Source organism: Solea senegalensis, linkage group LG9, assembly GCF_019176455.1.
Source record: "Solea senegalensis isolate Sse05_10M linkage group LG9, IFAPA_SoseM_1, whole genome shotgun sequence".
In the NCBI taxonomy this organism is placed as follows: domain Eukaryota; kingdom Metazoa; phylum Chordata; class Actinopteri; order Pleuronectiformes; family Soleidae; genus Solea; species Solea senegalensis.
The window spans coordinates 7,113,344-7,131,605 of NC_058029.1; the positions used below are offsets into that span (position 1 = coordinate 7,113,344).

The following is an 18,262-nucleotide window of genomic DNA, read 5'->3' on the forward strand; positions in this document are numbered from 1 at the left end:
CTCTGTCCCTGTCCCTATTACTATTTTTTTCTGTTCTTTAGTTGCATTCAACTAGACTCTCATTTTCAGTTCTGGACATTTTACAACAGACAGTATACCTTGTGAATCATGTCTACTTTCCTTGTTTTTGTTTTTTCATTGTGTCAGTATTCTAGCCTGTTGGCTGTAAGTCACCTGACCTTGCTTTTTAGCCTTTCATTATTAGACACCACTGCCTAGTTAAACCGTTCTGATCCTCAATAAAACATTTTATAAACCCGCATCTGTGCCTGTCTGGCATTTGGGTCCTCATGTGTAAACTCTTAATAACACCCAATAATTGAGTGGGAAAGCGATCCTATAAAATGATTAACTGTAATACTTCCCTATAAATGTTCTTGAAGAATCTCAGTCATGCTTAAAAACCTATTTGTATATGATATAATAAAATTAATGATATATATGTACAGTATACATATATACTAATTATTTGTTGAATATTTGCAAGGTGACTGTTTTCCAAATAGCAACTGCATTTTTAATTAGCAGACACCATGACCTTAATGTGGGGGATAAAGCGGTAGAAGGTGAAAGGTGAATGAATGCATGAACAGTTGTGTCTCCTGGTGACGTTTTTAATGGAGATGCCTATTTTTATATGGCCCCAATTATGAGCATGTGCAGTTAACGAGCTTAGTGTCTCTTACAAAGTTGGCCAACTAATGTTTACAGCAACTGTATGCAACTTCACATTAACAATATAAAATAATAAGTGACACAGCTCAGCCCACAATGTCTCATGCTGTTAATTAAATGAAATGTTGTCATTTTCCATTAGCAAAATCAAGATATTAAGATTAAATTAAACAATGCACCCTTTGAATTTTGAATAAAACTGATATTTGAACAACCTAACGATAGGAATGCGTTAGTTTACTGGCAAAGTTCATAGTCAATATTGATTTTTATTTATAGTGTAGTCAAGTCTATTTTGATAAAGATCTTCTGACCTGCAGAAGGCTTCACTCAAACAGCGAAATGTGCTAAGAAAAAAAAAGCCTGACAGCAATTACATCGTGAGAAAAAACAATTATGTCTTAGTGGAGGTTGGACAGGAAAGGCCAGTAGACAATCAGAGAGGGACAAAAACAGTGACAAATTGGGACTAATGGTTAGACATACAGTACACAGCTATTAGTGACTGTCATAATGGAAGCACGTGGGAAGGAGGAGGAGGTACAGTGAGGGACAAATAATCAGAAAGTGGTGACGTATAATTGTCGGTGACTCTCAAGAGCGCCCCTCCTCCTCACATGGTTCTCGCTCATCTTGGATTCCTGCAGCATCAGAGCTTACTTCACTGTCCTCTGTGGACTTCTGCAGACATTTGCCAGCTCACAGATACACGTGAAAAACACTTTCACACAGTGTCAGCTGGGATTGGAAAGCAGAAGTAGAAGATGAGTGAGTGAGTGTTGGCAATGGTTTATGATTTGAACAATTATTGATTCCCAACTATTATTGTTCTTATGTCTCTCTCGGCCCTCGGTTGAACCGTGATCCAAACTCCTGACCTTCTTGCTGTGAGGCTAACACAGTGAGCTACAAAGGGTTGTGTAGTGGTTAGCACTCTTGCCTTTGCAGCAAGAAGACCCGGATTTGGAACAAGGGCCTTCCTGAATGGAGTTTACATGCTTGCACGTTCTCCCTGTGGGTGCGTGGGTTTTTTTCCAGGTTCTCCGGTTTCCTCCCACAGTCCTAAAGCATGCCTGTGATGGATTGTAGCGCTGTTCAGGCTGTGACCCCGCCTTTCGCCCCTATATCAGCTCAGATAGGCACAGTGCCCCCCGTGACCCTCATGTGGAGGACAAAGCGGTAGAAGATGGATGGATTCATGTATTGCACATTGTGATGAGAAGCCTGGAACTGAGGCAGCGACATGCAATTTCCCAGTTACTGCATGTGAAAATATCCTCCTCTGTGTAAAAAGTGCAGATTTCAAACTGCTATAGTAAAGTCATGTATGGAGAAGTGGATGCAATGTATGTGAGGCTGGTGTAGCTGAAATTTCATCTGTGCAATTTTTACAAGTCAATTTCACAAGTAAACCAGAAAATATGTGAACAGCAACTATGAAGTAAGAAACTGGAAAGAGCATCAAGGTGATGATACAAATCTTAGGAGAATATATACAGTAGAATTTGCACTTGAAAGGACTCCCCAACTCCGCGTAATAAGAGACTGATTAGTGTAAGAGCATGTCTTTGAATACAGTCCCTACTTTTAAGGGGTGAGCAACAATTCCCAAAGGAAAACCACAAGGTTAATTTGAAGGGAATGTAATTTGCGCCACCAAGCTCTCTCATTCCATGCAGAGTGAGTGTCGTCTGTCATTTATTCTATTTTATTTTTTGTGTCATACACATGCACACAGAGTGCCTCACCCTCAAAGGATTTTAACAAGACAGTTGAAGTGGCCAAATATTTCATCATCTTTCATTTTCATCTTACTGCCCACATTTTCTCTCAAGCTTAAGAGAAAATGTTCCCTTCCTGTAGCAAAGCTTGTGTTTTTATTAATGATTCAACAAAATTTCTTCCCCCCAAATCACTCAGGATCAATTTTTGGTTCCTGCATTTTAGTCTTGTAATAATTGAAGTATTGCACTTAAAGCTATGGTAGTCTTAAGGGGGAAGATGAATCCTTGCATATAATGGAAGATAAAATTGTAACAAAATGAATACATACTCACTGAGGAAACCATAAATGCTATTCTTTTTCAGTTGTATCACATAAGTAGTCCCCCCCGAGGCTCACATATAGTCTTCGAGGATTTAATAGAAAATGCAGTGTGTGTCTGTCTTTCCATTTCCAACAGCTGCGATAAGGTAGACTTTTGCAGTCCTCAAGGTCCAAAAAGAGAACAAAACAAATCTACCTTAAATCCACACACACAGTCTCACTGTTGTTTGACAAGCATCATATTTTAGTCAGCTTCACGTGCACACGAGCTTACCATAAAATCCCACACAGTGCAGCATGCAAAAAAGGTGAATATTTTCTTCTTCTTCTTTTTTGGTTAAATGCCATTAACTTGCCATATCAACATGTTATTTATCAAAAGGGGTTTTCCTTTGGCTGAGGAGATTTATTTCACTCTTGTTTAGTTTACGTTTGACATGAACCCCCAATAAGATTCCACTCTGGTTTCAAACTTTCACAGTTATGTGACTAAACTATGATAGAACCTCAAACTCAGTCCCTGCTGGTGATTGAAACACATGTAGGCTGACTGGTTAGCTTATCTTAATTTGAGTTATGATGTTCAACTTTAAAATGTTCTGCACGACAGAGGAAATGTTGTTATCATTAACAGCGTAATGAATTCCAGCTGATGGCAGTACAATGTATCTGTCCAAAACAAAAAACACAATAAAATTGTTTGTACAACACTGCTCTCTAGTGGCGACTACAGACTTCTGCAGGGCCATGCAACACTTCACTTTTCTATTTTTTTAATGATTGATCAACACTAAATGCTTGAAATAAAATGGAGCCGACCAACAAAATCTCATACGTTTAACGGTGCCCGACCAGTTTCCTATCTTGCAGCCTAACACAGCAATTGTCATAGAGGCTGCTTCAGACACCATGGTTTGTTTACATTCTTCTTCACAGATGTCACGTAGCCACACCCCATGGTTTAACCCAGGGGTGTCAAACTCATTTTTGTTCAGGGGCCACATACAGCACAATTTGATCTCAAGTGGGCCGGACCCGTAAAAATAGTAAAATAATAGCATAACAACCTATGAACAACAAGAACTCCTTGCTTTTTTTATCCTTTGTTTTACATTTAATGAGGGATATTTTTACAAAAACATGAAGTTTCTTGAGAAATATAAGTGCAATTTCAACAATATCGTGCCTAAATGTGCTATTTACACATCACACTGGCTATAAAGGCACAAACATTTAATCACAGGTATCTGGAAGAGATTTAGATTGTAATTGTAGTGTGAAATTTTAACAAATTCATCCTGTGGGCTGGATTGGACCCTCTGGCGGGCCAGTTCTGGCCCCCGGGCCGTATGTTTGACACCCCTGGTTTAACCCCTCCTCCTCTCAGCTGTTACAGCACAAATATTTGGCTCTGTAATCACCTAACATGACATGCCGTGTCTATCGCTCCAGACCAGAAGATAGTGTCGTCTGACCTGTATTAATGGATTGGAACCCTGTTAACATTACATAACACCCACGTTAGCCCGACTGTCTCATGTCTTTTTTCTTTTCACTTTACCCGAGTATAAATCCAGCCAGTCTTTTAGCTCCTCATTTAAGAGGTTCTTCTGCCTCAGATACTCCACGAGACCATGCAACGTGTTCTTTGCTCTCCGCTCCCGATCCTTTGCATTCCTCGTCTCTCTTTCCAGACTCTCTATCCGAGTCAAGGCTTGATTGAGTCTGGCTGTCAGATCAGAGGCAGATGTAGGCAGTGCGTAGAAGTGGTCCTGGTAGAGACGAGGATGAAAATATTTGGAGTCATCAGTCACAGCCAGTCAATAGCTCATACAGTGTGCTGTCAGATGGCCTGCATTCAAAATCTCATCACCCCTCAATCCCACTGATGGCACTGCGTGAGTGTGTATGATGCACATTCAGAGGATGAGCATGCGCATGAGTGTAGGTGGGTTTACATCAGCCTGTCTTTATGGATAATTTTGATTTAAGCATAAAAACACAAGGTAGAATAACAAAAGGTAGAATTGAATGAGCAAAATGTAGTAAATGAATAAAAGTGGACATTTAGACTTCATGTGACGAGGATTAGGTAACCACAACATTCCTGCACTTAGTGTAAGAAGCGAATATTACCGCAAAAATGAAGTGCAGCAGGTATGAAACACAACCATGTATCAACAACTACTATTTGGACACATATCTAACTCTAGAACTAACTCCCAGTATTTGCTTTACAGCGGTTGATGGAAACACACACAAATGCACATTTTCCAAGTCTTAAAAAAAAAAATTTGTGATACATATTAATAAGATAAAATATTCAATTATCCATCTCACATGGGGACATTTTGCAGTGTTACAGCAGCCAATAAGATAAGGAAATAAGAGTATTAAATAAATATGTCCAAGTAATGTGCAAGAAATAAAATGTGAAAAGAAGGGAAATGACTATAGCTCTGCCATATACACTATATGGAAACTCTAGCTTGTAATGTAGAATGGGAAGACCAGAGGTTTGAATAAGGGCAGGATGATGTTGGTTAATGTTTGGGGTACTCAACATTGGGCACATAAGGCACAGACAGAGGCTCCGTCTCTGGTTTTGAGGAGTTAATGGATGTGCTCTCCTGAGCCTTCTTTGAGGTCAGTGTCGTCCTGGTTTCCACTGGCTTTAATGAAAGAAAAACTCATTTTAAACTAGATGAACTACTGTATCTAAAGAAATGCAATGGTTCATCAAGCAACATTTTCAGCATAGTGTGTGTAACACTGATTTAACTAATACTTAAAGACTTCACCTACCCTTTGGAGATGAGCTGGGAAATTTGGAAAGACAGATGGAACAGCTCCTTCTCTGATCCTGACAGTTTGACCTGTCCTGTCAAAGTCCTCCTGTCTGAAGTGTTCACTGCAGAGTCTGGATGACTGACTTGCATTGAAACCTTCCCTTCTGAGGGCTACTTCCCAAAGCTTCCTCAACACATCATCCTTGGGAAACCTTCAAAGTGAGAGTAAAGTTAGTCTAACAACTGACAGCAATAAAACAGGGTAATTATTCTGCATCTTTTTTAAGCTGCAGCTGAGACAACCTCCACCTCTGAAAACAGTCAACAACAGGTACAGGTCTTAGCATTATCCCGAACCTTAGCTACTTTAGTTCTCAATATGACGTTTTTAATGCACATACTTACTTGTGAAAAGTAATTCCCTGGGATCTTGCTTGAATATTGCAGCGATTAGTGCAGCCACAAGCAGAACAAGAGTTAGGCATCGTTCTTCCCAGTCCGTGCCCTTCCCAAAATGGCGGATACGTTGACTTATTCTGAATGCGGCATCTACGTATGCACGTCTATGCCCCGCCCTATTCTGCGACTGAGGGTGGAGAGGTTTCAGATAGAAAGAACTTATTGGTTGGAGTTAAGAGAAAACAGAATACCCCAATCAGATGCAGGCTAGGGGCGGGTCTTCTCCGCTGTCGATCACTCCTTGACCCCCCCCCCACATCACGACGTCGTTCTGTATGTGAAGGGGCGGGGCAGGACGTCGAGGGATACGGAACAGCTGCAGTGTGTCCGAAGGATGCTCCTCTGTCAGGTGAGATTCAGCAGCAAAAATAATGGTAATTAATTGGAAGTGAAGACCCTCAGATGCTCCTGGGCGTATACCGCTTTACAACTACATGGAAGGACACCGACGAGTGGATGGAAACAGGTAAGAACGACCCGCACATACAGCACACCTTGAGCTAAACAGTTAGCATATGCTAAAAACGGACAGTGTGCGCGTGTGTCAGGTTTCCGTAGGTGTTTACAGGCCTTTAAACTGTCTAAAGCCGCGGTTTCAACCGCAGGAACTTTCACCAGGAACTAACGACTTTACCGGGAACTGTGTGCGCTTCCACCGCATTTAAATTGAAGTTCCGGGATAATTGTTTACCTTCCGTGCTCGGGGTTGGTACTTTGTGAAAGTTCGGGAACCTTCGGGATGGAGCAGCGCAGAACATTGTGCCCTAGCATTATTTTCTGTCAGCATTAATAGCTCGTAAACTCTCCTCACATGATACAAATCCGGTAGTTCCTTCGTGTTCACTGTTGTTTTGAGATGCGAGTTGTCATGGACATGTTGGGACACACTCCCCCGACCGTCGGACAGTCGACCATTGTCGTCGGGGCGGTGTGTATTGGCAGTCTTCTGTTGACAGAAGCCCCTGCTGTAACACCCCGAGTCGGCTTCAGCGTCCTTGTGTGAGAGACGTCGCAGTGATTGGCTGTTAAGCCTCACTCCAGCCAATTAGTGGACAAAAAGGGAACACATTATGTCCGTGTAGATTTTTATAAACCCAGGTCATATTTCTCCTTAAGTCATCCACAAGTCCAGTTGCTACTGATTCAATGACTTATGTGCCACATGGAAACCAAGCAAATGGTCACACACTTTTGTGTGGTGAATCAGCTTCTTAAATGTGAATATTTTTAGCCCTAGATGAGATAAATAAACACTGAACTTTATGTATACCATTTTTAATGTCTGCCAGTTTTCCTTTTATAATGACAAGCACAGACCACTGCCTCACAGGTGTAAGTGCTAGTTACTCAAATGAGATGGTTGGTTCTTTGCAATTGGCAATACTACCTTTATGACCTTGACTCTGACAGTCCACTGTTTATTTTGTCTTGGCACAGTTTGCTATTAAGGGATGACTTGATACCATGTTTTTCTTCTGCACCCAGTACTGATATCACAGCCTTGATTATCTACCATGTTTGGACAGATACATTTTTCTCCATCTTTTGAACTTCAGAGCTTATAATAACACATCTGTGCTGATGCACATCACCATGACCAGTCATTTTAAAAACATAATGCTCTTACACCAGTTATATTGGCAGGTGCGCTGCTCTGTGCCATATTGACGGGTCACAAAATATCATATCATCACCCCTGTATCAGATTATGTATCATAATCGCTGGATTCACAGCCCAACTTCATACACTCAACGTTTAGTTAGAAGCTTTCACCTGTTTTACCTTTAACTTTAACTTGCAACCCTCCTGCTTTTATCCCCACAGCATGCGGTGACTGAGGCCTGAAGGCGCGGTGTGTCCAGTGGTGGTGGCAGCAGCAGCAGCAGCAGGCATCTTGCTTAGATGAAGGATGAAGAGCCCGGTGCACAGATGCAGGGACGTAGAACATGGCCGTGGGCAGACCGGGAATGGGGCAGGAGGCAGCTTCCTACAGGCTGAGCAGCGCATCCCTATCCCCAAAGATGTTATCACTTCTTCCTCCGCCTCTGCCATGTGGTTCATCAGGGACGCCTGTGGCATTGTGTGCGCCATCATTACTTGGCTGCTTGTGTTGTATGCCGAGTTTGTGGTGCTGTTTGTAATGCTGCTGCCCTCCAAAAGTCTGACATACAGCATTGTGAATGGGACCCTGTTCAACACTCTGGCCTTCCTTGCCCTCGCCTCACACCTCAGGGCCATGTGCACTGACCCTGTAAGTAGGAATTTGTAAGTTAATTGTTCACAAAGCAGACAGGATGACTAGATGTAGTGGAATGATTTCATACCTGTGAACGCAGGACTGCAGATGTAGCTGCAAGCTATCGAACAAAAAAGACAGATGTGCATTACATAGTAATACTATAGCTTTAGTTATGTCATTGCTTTGCCTGAATGGGTGTATATAGCAGAAGTTGGCATTTGATAGCTGTGTGTGTGTGTGTGTGTGTGTGTTGGGGGAGTTAATTCAAGACAATAACAAAGTGGAAGCAAGGACCAGTATAAATGTGGATGGTGTAATTTTTCTATCACTATCTGTGGAATTGATTTTAACATCATACTGATAAAAGTCAAACGGCTTGTTTCAGCTTTTAATTAGACTGCTTTAGCTTGGTGATTAATCAGCTGACAATTATAATAATCTCCTATGTGGTAATGTTTTCTACCAGGGTGCAGTACCAAAGGGGAATGCTACTAAGGAATACATAGAAAGCCTCCAGCTAAAACCAGGGCAGGTGGTCTACAAATGTCCCAAGTGCTGCAGCATCAAGCCAGACCGGGCACATCACTGCAGGTAGGGCATATAGAGCATATAAACGTTTAGTTTTCACAAACCCAGGCCCACATTCACTGCTGCGGTGCTTTAGATGGTGCGGAGTGTCATTGAAATTGTAAAATAGAAAAGTACTCCTCTCGCCTCTTGTCATTTTTTTGTATTCATTTTATTATTTAGAAAATACTTCATTATTTTTAACCTGCCTTACACATAACTCACTGTTCTTCTGTCTCACAGTGTTTGCAAACGCTGCATAAGAAAGATGGACCACCATTGCCCCTGGGTCAATAACTGTGTTGGAGAGAACAACCAAAAGTATTTTGTTCTTTTCACAGTAAGTTCATTGCAACAATAAGTCTCTTAAAAATGGGTTTGGTCCAAAAGATGGCTGTCAAAGACAAACTCTCCTTGTCTGTTTTAGTCTATGTGCTGCATTGTCCTTCATTGTGTTCTTTGTCTTTTTTTAACTCAGATGTACATTGCACTAATTTCTCTCCACTCTCTGACCATGGTGGTCTTCCATTTCCTCAACTGCTTTGAAGACGATTGGACAAGTGAGTTGGAACTTTAAGTCCTTAACTGATGTATTCTCAAAATATTCTTTTGCAATGCATTTTAACACAAGTACCATAAATTATGTATATTGTATAATGCTTTATTTAAAAACAAACTCTATCAATTACAGTTAGGACAGTAAGTGAATATGAACTGAACATCTCCCATTTCCTTCATCTCAAAAGCAAAAAGGAAGATATAATGAACGTTTGATTTTTAGTGAATTTGTTAAAAAAAAGGAAAATAGAATGTTACATACCTCTGTCAAGGCGTGCAAGGTCCTACAAATCTACAAGAGACAAAGAAATAGGGAAAAGATAGTAGTTTAAACTTCACACTTAAGACCAAAAACACTTTAACATTTTACAAACTTTAAGAATAGAATGTTTATTTTATTGTAGTATTGCCATTTCCTCTCTACAGAAGAGGAAAAACACATTATTTACAGATGTGAGGACATTTTCGTCCGTCCCCTACAGTATGTGAGTAACACATCGGCGGACCTTGGTAGAAACCCGTTTGACAACTCAGCATGTTATCTTCCTGTTACCACGTCTGCAGTGATGTGGCAACTGTTACATGATTTTATTCTCCCTCAACCTGTTTTGTCCATTATCCTGGTTGCAATTGTGCCAAAGGTAATGTTGCATAAACATTAAAGTGCCAATGTTTTTGAATACATTCTTTTTGGCATTTTAGCCTCAATATGAAAGACACTTTTCAAAGAGGTTTACAGTAAACAATAGTATGATATGCAGCAAACATTCATCCCCTGGGAGACCTCTTTTTTGTCTTTTGTTTGGAAGCTTCAGTCAGATTTAGTTCTCTGAAAGCTGAGAGACATGTTTGTATTTGGTGGTGCCTCAGACCAGACTATTGAACAAAGATTTGTATGAAAAGATCATCCACTTTATACCGCTTTATCCTCTACATGAGTGCTGCGGGACTGCTGCTGCCAATCCCAGATGACAAAAGAAAGGCAGGGTACACCCTGGTCAGGTCGCCAGTCCATTGCAGGGCCAATAGACGAAGAACCATTTACTCACACACTCACACTTACTGCAAATTTGTGGTTGAAAAATGGAAACAGTCTTCCAGTCAGGCAGCAGCTTCCCTGCACTTTCAGTGTGTTTCAACTGCTATTTCCTGTTTAAATCACTGCTGTTAATTAAAGCACTATGAATCAAAGGCTATGGATTTTACCATTTAAATTCATTAACTCTGCCCATATTCTGATACTGAAGCATCCTGAGCTTGTGACACATGAACTGACCTGTAGACCAAATAGCTTTGAAACTTTGCATCCTTATTGAAATGACTGTGGCATAGTATCTCCTCTCGTTATTCTCTTTTTTTTTTTACCCTTGCGCTTCTCTTCCTCCATGTCCCTGCAGAATGCAGCACCTTCTCTCCCCCAGCCACAGTCATCCTCCTCATACTCCTGTGCTTTGAGGGCCTCCTCTTCCTCATCTTCACCTCTGTGATGTTTGGCACCCAAGTCCACTCCATCTGTACCGACGAAACAGTAAGTGACCCAACTAAGTGATGGGCAGTCCCCCTAACCCTTTATTTTTCCTCTTCCTCCCACTTTCAGATTTTCTACCTGCTGCTTCAACTTTTTGCTGTTGAAACACCACTTCAAACATAAATCAAACTGTATCAGCTAAAGCCGAGCTTGCACTTTACAATTTTCAGCTTGATGAGCCACTTAGAAAGTTTTGCAAGTCGCATCTGCTGTTTTGCAAGTCGCATCATTATCGGCAATCACTAAAGCTCTATTAGGGCAGGATTAGTTTTACATGGAGAGGTGGGGTACAGTAATTATTACCAGAGCTGCTTCTCAGTGATTGTGCCATGTCAGTAATCATTACTGGAAGATGCCAGTAAAGATTACAGCGACTTTTACCTGGGGTAAAAAGGTCTGGAAAAATGACCATGGGTAATACTAATCCTGTCATTTCCTTTTTCCAAGCACTTGTCCACAGATTTTCAAACGTTGAGGCACTATGTTGATCTGTTGTCTGCACTTGTGTGATATCAAGAAGCAGAGTAGTGTGAACGTGATGAAAGAAGGTGACGGTGGTGCTTTTTGTGAGTGTCTGCTAATGAAGCCGGACACTGGAGCCCACGTTGGCCGTTGTGGCGGCTCTGTGTCCCCTACAAATTGTGGTAGTTTTACTTTTCCCATGCAAATTGGCCATTAATAGTACAAAAACATTACAGTACTCCACCTCCCCATGTAAAAGTAATCTCAAATGGGCCTTAAGTGTGAAATATTTAAAAACATACCCTGCAGAGACTCGCCTCAAATCACACTAGCAAGGGAAACTAGCAAACCAGCAGAATTATTTCTCGTGCAGCAGCTGCAGCCTCCTCCTTGTTGATCACTTCCCAACAGTCTCTCCCCCCAAATTTTTACATATTCCAGCTTTTTTATTCCCAAATTGTATGTGAAGCACCCACCCCCCTCACACCATAGTACAAATCAAGTGGCCTAAACCTTAACTGCCCCTTTATTACTTCCTTTCAACATGGATCACAAGTTGTGGCAGATGATGAGTGTTAGCCTGAGTCCTGTGTGTTTTTGAACAATATCAGATAGCTATGAAGTCAATTGCAGAAAGACCATGATCAGCTTATTGAATTAATAGCTACAGCTATTAAAAAACTGCTAACAGTTAAGTTCCTCAGCTGGCAAAATTGATTTGTTGATCTCGCAGTGATCTTGTCATGCTGGTTTCTCTATTTGCTGAAGCAGCTCATATATCAGTTTTACAGCTTATTGACAGTCAATATTAATTGGACTAGTTTTACCTGGTTGCATTAAAAGAGAGAGTGAGGTATTTGCTCAGCTCCATCTTTATTTAATCATGGAGAGAGTTTTTACACATAGACTGCAAAACACACCAAACACAACATCATTCTAGTAGAGAAATAACCCATTATTTCCAGAAATGGTCGGACTTTTATTACTTATTTGGATCTTCAGTTGCTCGCCTTCAATTTGGTTTGTCATTTGCTGATCGGGTCACAAAACGCACACCAACTGAAGTTTGGTTATCTCTTGTTTTCAGGGTATAGAGCAGTTGAAAAAGGAAGAGAGAAGATGGGCTAAAAAAACTAAATGGATGAACATGAGGGCGGTGTTCGGGCACCCTTTCTCCTTGTTGTGGTTTAGTCCCTTCTCCACCCCTGACCATGGGAAGGCTGAGACATACCAGTATGTGGTGTGAGAGCTCAGCACGGGGAACGAGGTTCGCCCCAGCCCCCACTGAGCAGACCTGTGGCTTTCTGTCCATCCTTTCACTGTTGAACATAATTTACATGCTAGGGCTGTCGCTTTTACCCAAAATCTACTTTGAAGGAATTTTACACTACATACGGTTCCTTAAAGGATATTCAGATATTTGCCGTACATGCAATGACTGTTGGAATAAGTCATGTTAGGTTTAAGTCTTGTTGCATTGCCTGTGGAGACGTACTCAGGTGGAGCTAACAACTGAGCTAGGTAAGCAGGTCTAGGGCTGAAACAATTACTTGTCAACTATTTTGATAATTGGGTTGAGTTTTTTTTTTAAATTTTATCCACATAACAAAGTAATTATTAAAACTGAATCATAATAGTTTGTGGACAAAGTGAACATCGTAATTTCCTGGTTTGAAAAACACTACGGATCTGAATAATCAACAGATGAATCGATTATGAAAATAATTATAAGTGTGTAATAAGGATGGCATGATACCACTTTCACGTGTCCAATACCAATATCACAAACTCGAATATCTATCTACCGATATCAGTCATTTCACACCTTTTAAACTATAAAAGCAACACAGTTGTGCCATTTCAAGCTATTGAAAAGACAGAACTCTCCAATATGTAACGTATTATTTTCCCATAACAGCCCAAAAATGACTCAGCTAAAATGCTGCTGCTGATTTTTATTGCATCCGATTGTATCACATTTTACATTTTTTATCCAATCCAGTGATTTTGACCAGTATTAGACCGATACAGAGTATGATATTGGCTCATCCCTAGTGTACAACCCCAAATACTCTCACATACGTGGATCTCAGGCCAATCTGTACTCACATCGCCCTCTGTTGCACCACGGGGTAATTACTTCAGGCGGTCTGATAAGCTTCCAGGCTGTATATTTTCAACTTGAATGTGATTTAAACTTTTCAGGTTCAAACTCTCCCTCCTAAATTTAAGTAGATATCTGAATTTTGGACAAAAAGCGACAGCCCTACCCAACACACATTAGCCACGGGCAGCTTTTCACCTTTCAGTGTTGCCAAACAAATTGTGCTTTACATTCAATTTTTTGTGTTGCCTTCAGTAACTCAAGTTACAGAGTTGAAGAAAGAACTTGAGTTTGTGTGTCCTGTTTGCAAACACTGTGATGAGTCGGTCTTTTTCTGAACTGCTTTCTGTTGTAGCAGAAGCGCCACCTTTTTCCCTGCCCTGTGTTTTCTTTTGTTTTCCACTCGAAGGGTTGCTTAAGCTAAATTATATAAAAAAGTGTATTTATGTATACATTTCAACTGCCACCTCATTTCAATGGATGAGTAGGGAATATCCCTTTGTACCAGATTTATGATTAAGCTTCACTGTCTACAGTTCAATCCTTTCATCTTTGCCCTTTTGAATTATACCCAAATAATTTGATTAGCGGCTGCTGGGACTCGGACGGTTAAGAAGTTTTACTCATCCTTTGAAATGAAAAGAATTTAGTGAGTTCAAATGTGGACCCCCCCCCATTTTGGAGAAAGTCTTTGCCTGTGTGCCAAGTGTGTGTACACTTGTATTTATATCTTTGTGAGGACATTTTGACCTTGTGGGGACATTTTGATTTTGTCTGGACTCCCCACAACTTTAAAATGTTTGTTCAGGGTTAAGACTTAGTTTTAGGTGAGGGTTAGGTACTTGGTTGGGATGTAAAGGTTAGGGTAAAGAGCGAGGGAATGCAAACCTGTCTTTGTGAGGACATTTGACCTTGTGGGGACATTTTTTTCTGGACCCCCCACAACTTCAAAAGGCTTTTTCTGGGCTAATACATTATGTCTATGGGGTTGTCCTCACTAAGATATAAAGACAAGTTTGTGTGTGTGTGTTAGGGAGAGATTTGGCAGTGATTCTGGCAGTGAAACAGCCCCGGAGCCATGTGGTGTTTTGATGTTGTTAGCATGTGTGTGGGTGTGTGTGAATGATAAACACACCGTCTTGACTTTCAATTAGAAAACTTAACAAATCCTAGTGGTGTTAAAGGGATAGTTCTGGGGGTTTTTTTAAGTAAAGGAACACAGTTAACACTTTGTTTTGCTGTAAACGGGGACTTCTGCTACACTGAGAAAATATAGTGCCACGGGAATGGGGTGTCTGACGGTTAATGGCTGAAAATATTCCCAATCTAGTGTCCATTTAGAAGGTTATCAATCTTCATTTACGTTGCTCTATGACGTTTTTCTCAGCTCTCCCTGGTCACAGCATAATAACGAGTCTAAATCTCCTCCCTCCAAACTGGCATTGAGCTGAATGCTGTTTATATAAGTGCGTTTTAATCCCCTCTTCTTGAAAAAATCCTTTAAATCGAAGTATTAAAGAAAAGAACCATCTCATATTTTTATTTTGCAGCAGTTGGGGTTTTAGCTTAACTGTATTTCTCAGCTCCTGTTTGTTTTTTTTATTTATGTTTACACAGCTTCTTAAAAGGTTGATTGGCTCTGTGTGTGTGTTTATCACTTCAGAACTTTTCCTGTGTGAAATGCTGTCTGTTCTACAGTGTACAATTTAATTCTCCTCTTCTGTGTTTACTTGATATTTTGTGTCTCTGGTATCTGAATGCATGGCACAGGCGAAGGCGATTAAAGTCATGTATGTATTTATGTGAACTGCTGGTTCCATGTTGGAGAGTTGTTTTTTTTTAAAAGAGACATTTGAATCATTTCCAAATATTCTGAAGATATTTTCAGCACATGCGCAGAGAATAAATATTTCTCAGTTGCAACAAAGTGCTTTCTTTTGTCTTTACTCGTTTTTTTTTTTTTACTTCTCAAAGTTTGAATAATGTTTACCAAAAGAACAAAAGTCTCTACTTCCTGTGCATCAGTCATTTTCCCCGTTTTACCTCTCTCACATTTTCCTCATCTTTGTCTTCTGTTTAATCCCACTTTGCCATGTCCATGTGAAATGTTCTCTCCACACTCATGCATTCGCTTTGGTTGATAACTCACTCTGTGAAAGCCTTTTCTGAAGCAGACCGCTCTTAATAACTGTGACACAGAGGTAAGCTTGGAGCAGAGGTCACAATAGTCACATCACATCACACGCATGCAGATTCGACTCCGAACGCCAAAATGCAAATTACCCCACTTTTTCTGTTGTCGTCGTCGTCGCTGTTTTAAATTCAACCAAAACATGAATGAATGAATGAGTGAGTGAGCCCTGTGATACCCACACCGTTATTTCTTTTCAAATGTTTGTCATTCATTGGGTTTAATCATTTATATTTTTAAAGTGCATGCATGAGTACTTTTGTGCTTTGAGTAAATCTTGGGTATGTTTCTTAGAAAACAAGTGAAGCTTTTGCTCAGACTTCTTTCGGAATATGGCCAGATTAACAGATTACTAAAATTGGCTGTCATTATATATATTTTCTTTTTACAGGATTTCATTTCAAAGTGTTAACTAATTTATTTTTGGCTTCCATCCACAATTTACTGCTGCTATTGAATCCCAAAAAATTCTCCCAACCATTATTTCTCAGATAGTCTGACGGGATACTCTGCTCAGAGCTTAAAATATTGATTTTTGAGACCAGCGTATCGATAACCACCAGGGTCAGGACACAGATACAGTGTACTGCTGTATTGATATTTTGTCCCTTTTGTTTTCCAGCTGAATATTTCTCACACTTAGTAGAACCTACCGAGCCTCAGGTGTTTTGTACTTGTACTAATGAAAGTTTCAAGGCTGTTTTTAGTCTGGATAGTTTCACTTGTTTCTGAGAAAAGAGCCCAAAAAAAGTGTAATGATTATGTGATTTTTTTTGCCATCAACTGTGTCATATGTGTGATTGACTTGTGCATGTTGTGCTGATACACACCCATTGTCGTTTATTTCTGGCTCGGCTCCTTTCACCTCACAGCCTCCATGTGTCTTTTTTCCAGGGCATAGAGCGTCTGAAGGGTGAGACAGGGAAGTGGGTGAAGGTGCCGTGTTGGGAGGCCATGCAGGTGGCATTTGGAGGCCCGTTCTCTCTGTCCTGGTGCAGCCCCTTCGCAGGGCTGAGCTGCAAGAAGAACACTGCAGAGCACGTCACTGTTCCGCAGGGGGAGATCATTGAGGAGGACGTCATCGAGATACCACTCAACTAGCACCGCCTGCTGTCAGGGGGACATTTCGTCTCACGGTGGAAATTCTCTTCAGGAATATTATCAAGATCGCTGTTTCCAAGGATTTCTGCGATGCAAGAAATACCTGGACATAGAATTTCTAATGTTGGTTGCCAAACAAGAAGTAAGCCTGATTTCTAGTCAGCAGACTTGGGCCTTTTATTCACTTTCCCTGCATGCTGTCTTGCTGCCACGGAAATATACCTAAAATGGAGAAGATGACCTAGAGCATGTGCGTTAATCTAGTAGGATTAAGGGTTAGGTTAGTGGTCTTTTGAGACTTTTCTTTTTTTTTTTTTTTAGATATTTCTGATACCCGTTTTCCAAAAAAACAACAGGTTTTAGGGCTCCGAACATTAAAATCCATTTAGGATCACTGCTACATGTTCTGAGCTCCTCTCAGATGAGAAAGGACAAACACAGGTGATCGGATCTCTCCATCTCTTAAATGTTCCACTCACTGATACACTTAAAATTGCATTTAATAAACTCTTTCCACCAAAGACACCTGTAGAACAGGCTTCCTGTACATTTAAACAATATTAACTGCTCTTCCAGTTCCGTTAATGTAAAATTTAAGAGTATTTAACTTACACACTGTTTTAAATGTCCAATTATTTTTTTACATTGCATTGTAATTGTACAAAGGAGAATCACAATGTATCTCATAATAATTGATGTTTTCCTTCGTCTGGTCCACATTATAAGATGAGTTTTATTCTGTAAACTGATGCTGTTAAACCTGCAGTGTTTCTGTTTTCTGTAATATTGACGCTATCTCAGGAGAACACCACTGATACAGCAACACCACTCTGTGGATTTAAATTCACCTTGTGCCTTATCTGACTTCCTATGACATTACTTTGCCTCTCATTCACTTTAACTTTGGGATCTGTGTCAGAAGTTGCCATTTTCTTCCCTGTCACTCGTTTGGTCAACAAATGTCCTCTTCACAATGAAGACATGTCCATGTACTTGAGTGAAAACAATGGTCTAAGGGCTTTTTTAAAAGTGTTTTAATGTTGTTACTGTTAATGTATAATAGACATCCTATTTTATCATGTTTACATTATTCCAATAACCTGTGTTGTGTGCCTGTGGGTTTCATTTTTAAATTCTAAAATAAAGTTTTTTTTAATGAAATATCTGCGTTTATCAAAGACTGGCTGTTGATTCAGCTTCTTATTTTTAGTGATTTTGCTCCGCAATTAACTGATTTAGAGTTGAGTTTGAAAGAACAATACATTTAAATTTAAGGGTGAAACTCTGACATTTTTGACCATTTTCGGAGACAAATCTTTTGGTTAATTGAAAATGAACAGGTTAAAGTTTCAACATTTTCACACAGAGCAGCAGAGAGAAAATCGAAATTGAAGCAACTGGAGAAAACCCACATGAATCTGCAAACTCAAAAGGACAGACCAGGGTTTGAACCTGCGACTTTCTTGCTTTGAGGCCAGTGCCAACCAATGTTCAACTATGCAGGGCTAATATCAGTAAATGTATGTAGTTTAACACTTCCT

General features: G+C 40.3%; 2 protein-coding genes across 3 annotated transcripts; one reads left to right on the forward strand and one right to left on the reverse strand.

Moving 5' to 3' along the window:
- Positions 1 to 4,059: 4,059 nt before the first annotated feature.
- On the reverse strand, positions 4,060 to 6,254 carry LOC122774836 (THAP domain-containing protein 6-like). Its single transcript, XM_044034381.1, has 4 exons — positions 5,917 to 6,254; positions 5,528 to 5,723; positions 5,284 to 5,394; positions 4,060 to 4,494 (listed from the first exon to the last, which is right to left on the reverse strand). Exons 1-4 carry the CDS (start codon positions 5,994 to 5,996, stop codon positions 4,258 to 4,260), a joined length of 624 nt encoding a protein of 207 aa, XP_043890316.1. The 5' UTR covers positions 5,997 to 6,254; the 3' UTR covers positions 4,060 to 4,257.
- A 5-nt stretch (positions 6,255 to 6,259) lies between these two features.
- On the forward strand, positions 6,260 to 17,882 carry LOC122774835 (palmitoyltransferase ZDHHC3-like). 2 transcript variants are annotated; one of them, XM_044034380.1, is made up of 7 exons: positions 6,260 to 6,436; positions 7,796 to 8,222; positions 8,677 to 8,801; positions 9,021 to 9,117; positions 9,256 to 9,337; positions 10,733 to 10,863; positions 12,413 to 17,882. In XM_044034380.1, the coding sequence occupies exons 2-7, from the start codon at positions 7,881 to 7,883 to the stop codon at positions 12,569 to 12,571; spliced, it is 936 nt and encodes a 311-aa protein (XP_043890315.1). In that variant the 5' UTR covers positions 6,260 to 6,436; positions 7,796 to 7,880; the 3' UTR covers positions 12,572 to 17,882. The 2 variants fall into 2 exon arrangements, with proteins under 2 accessions (XP_043890315.1, XP_043890314.1); XM_044034379.1 differs by having other exon boundaries at positions 6,264 to 6,436; positions 16,515 to 17,882.
- The last annotated feature ends 380 nt before the right edge of the window (positions 17,883 to 18,262 follow it).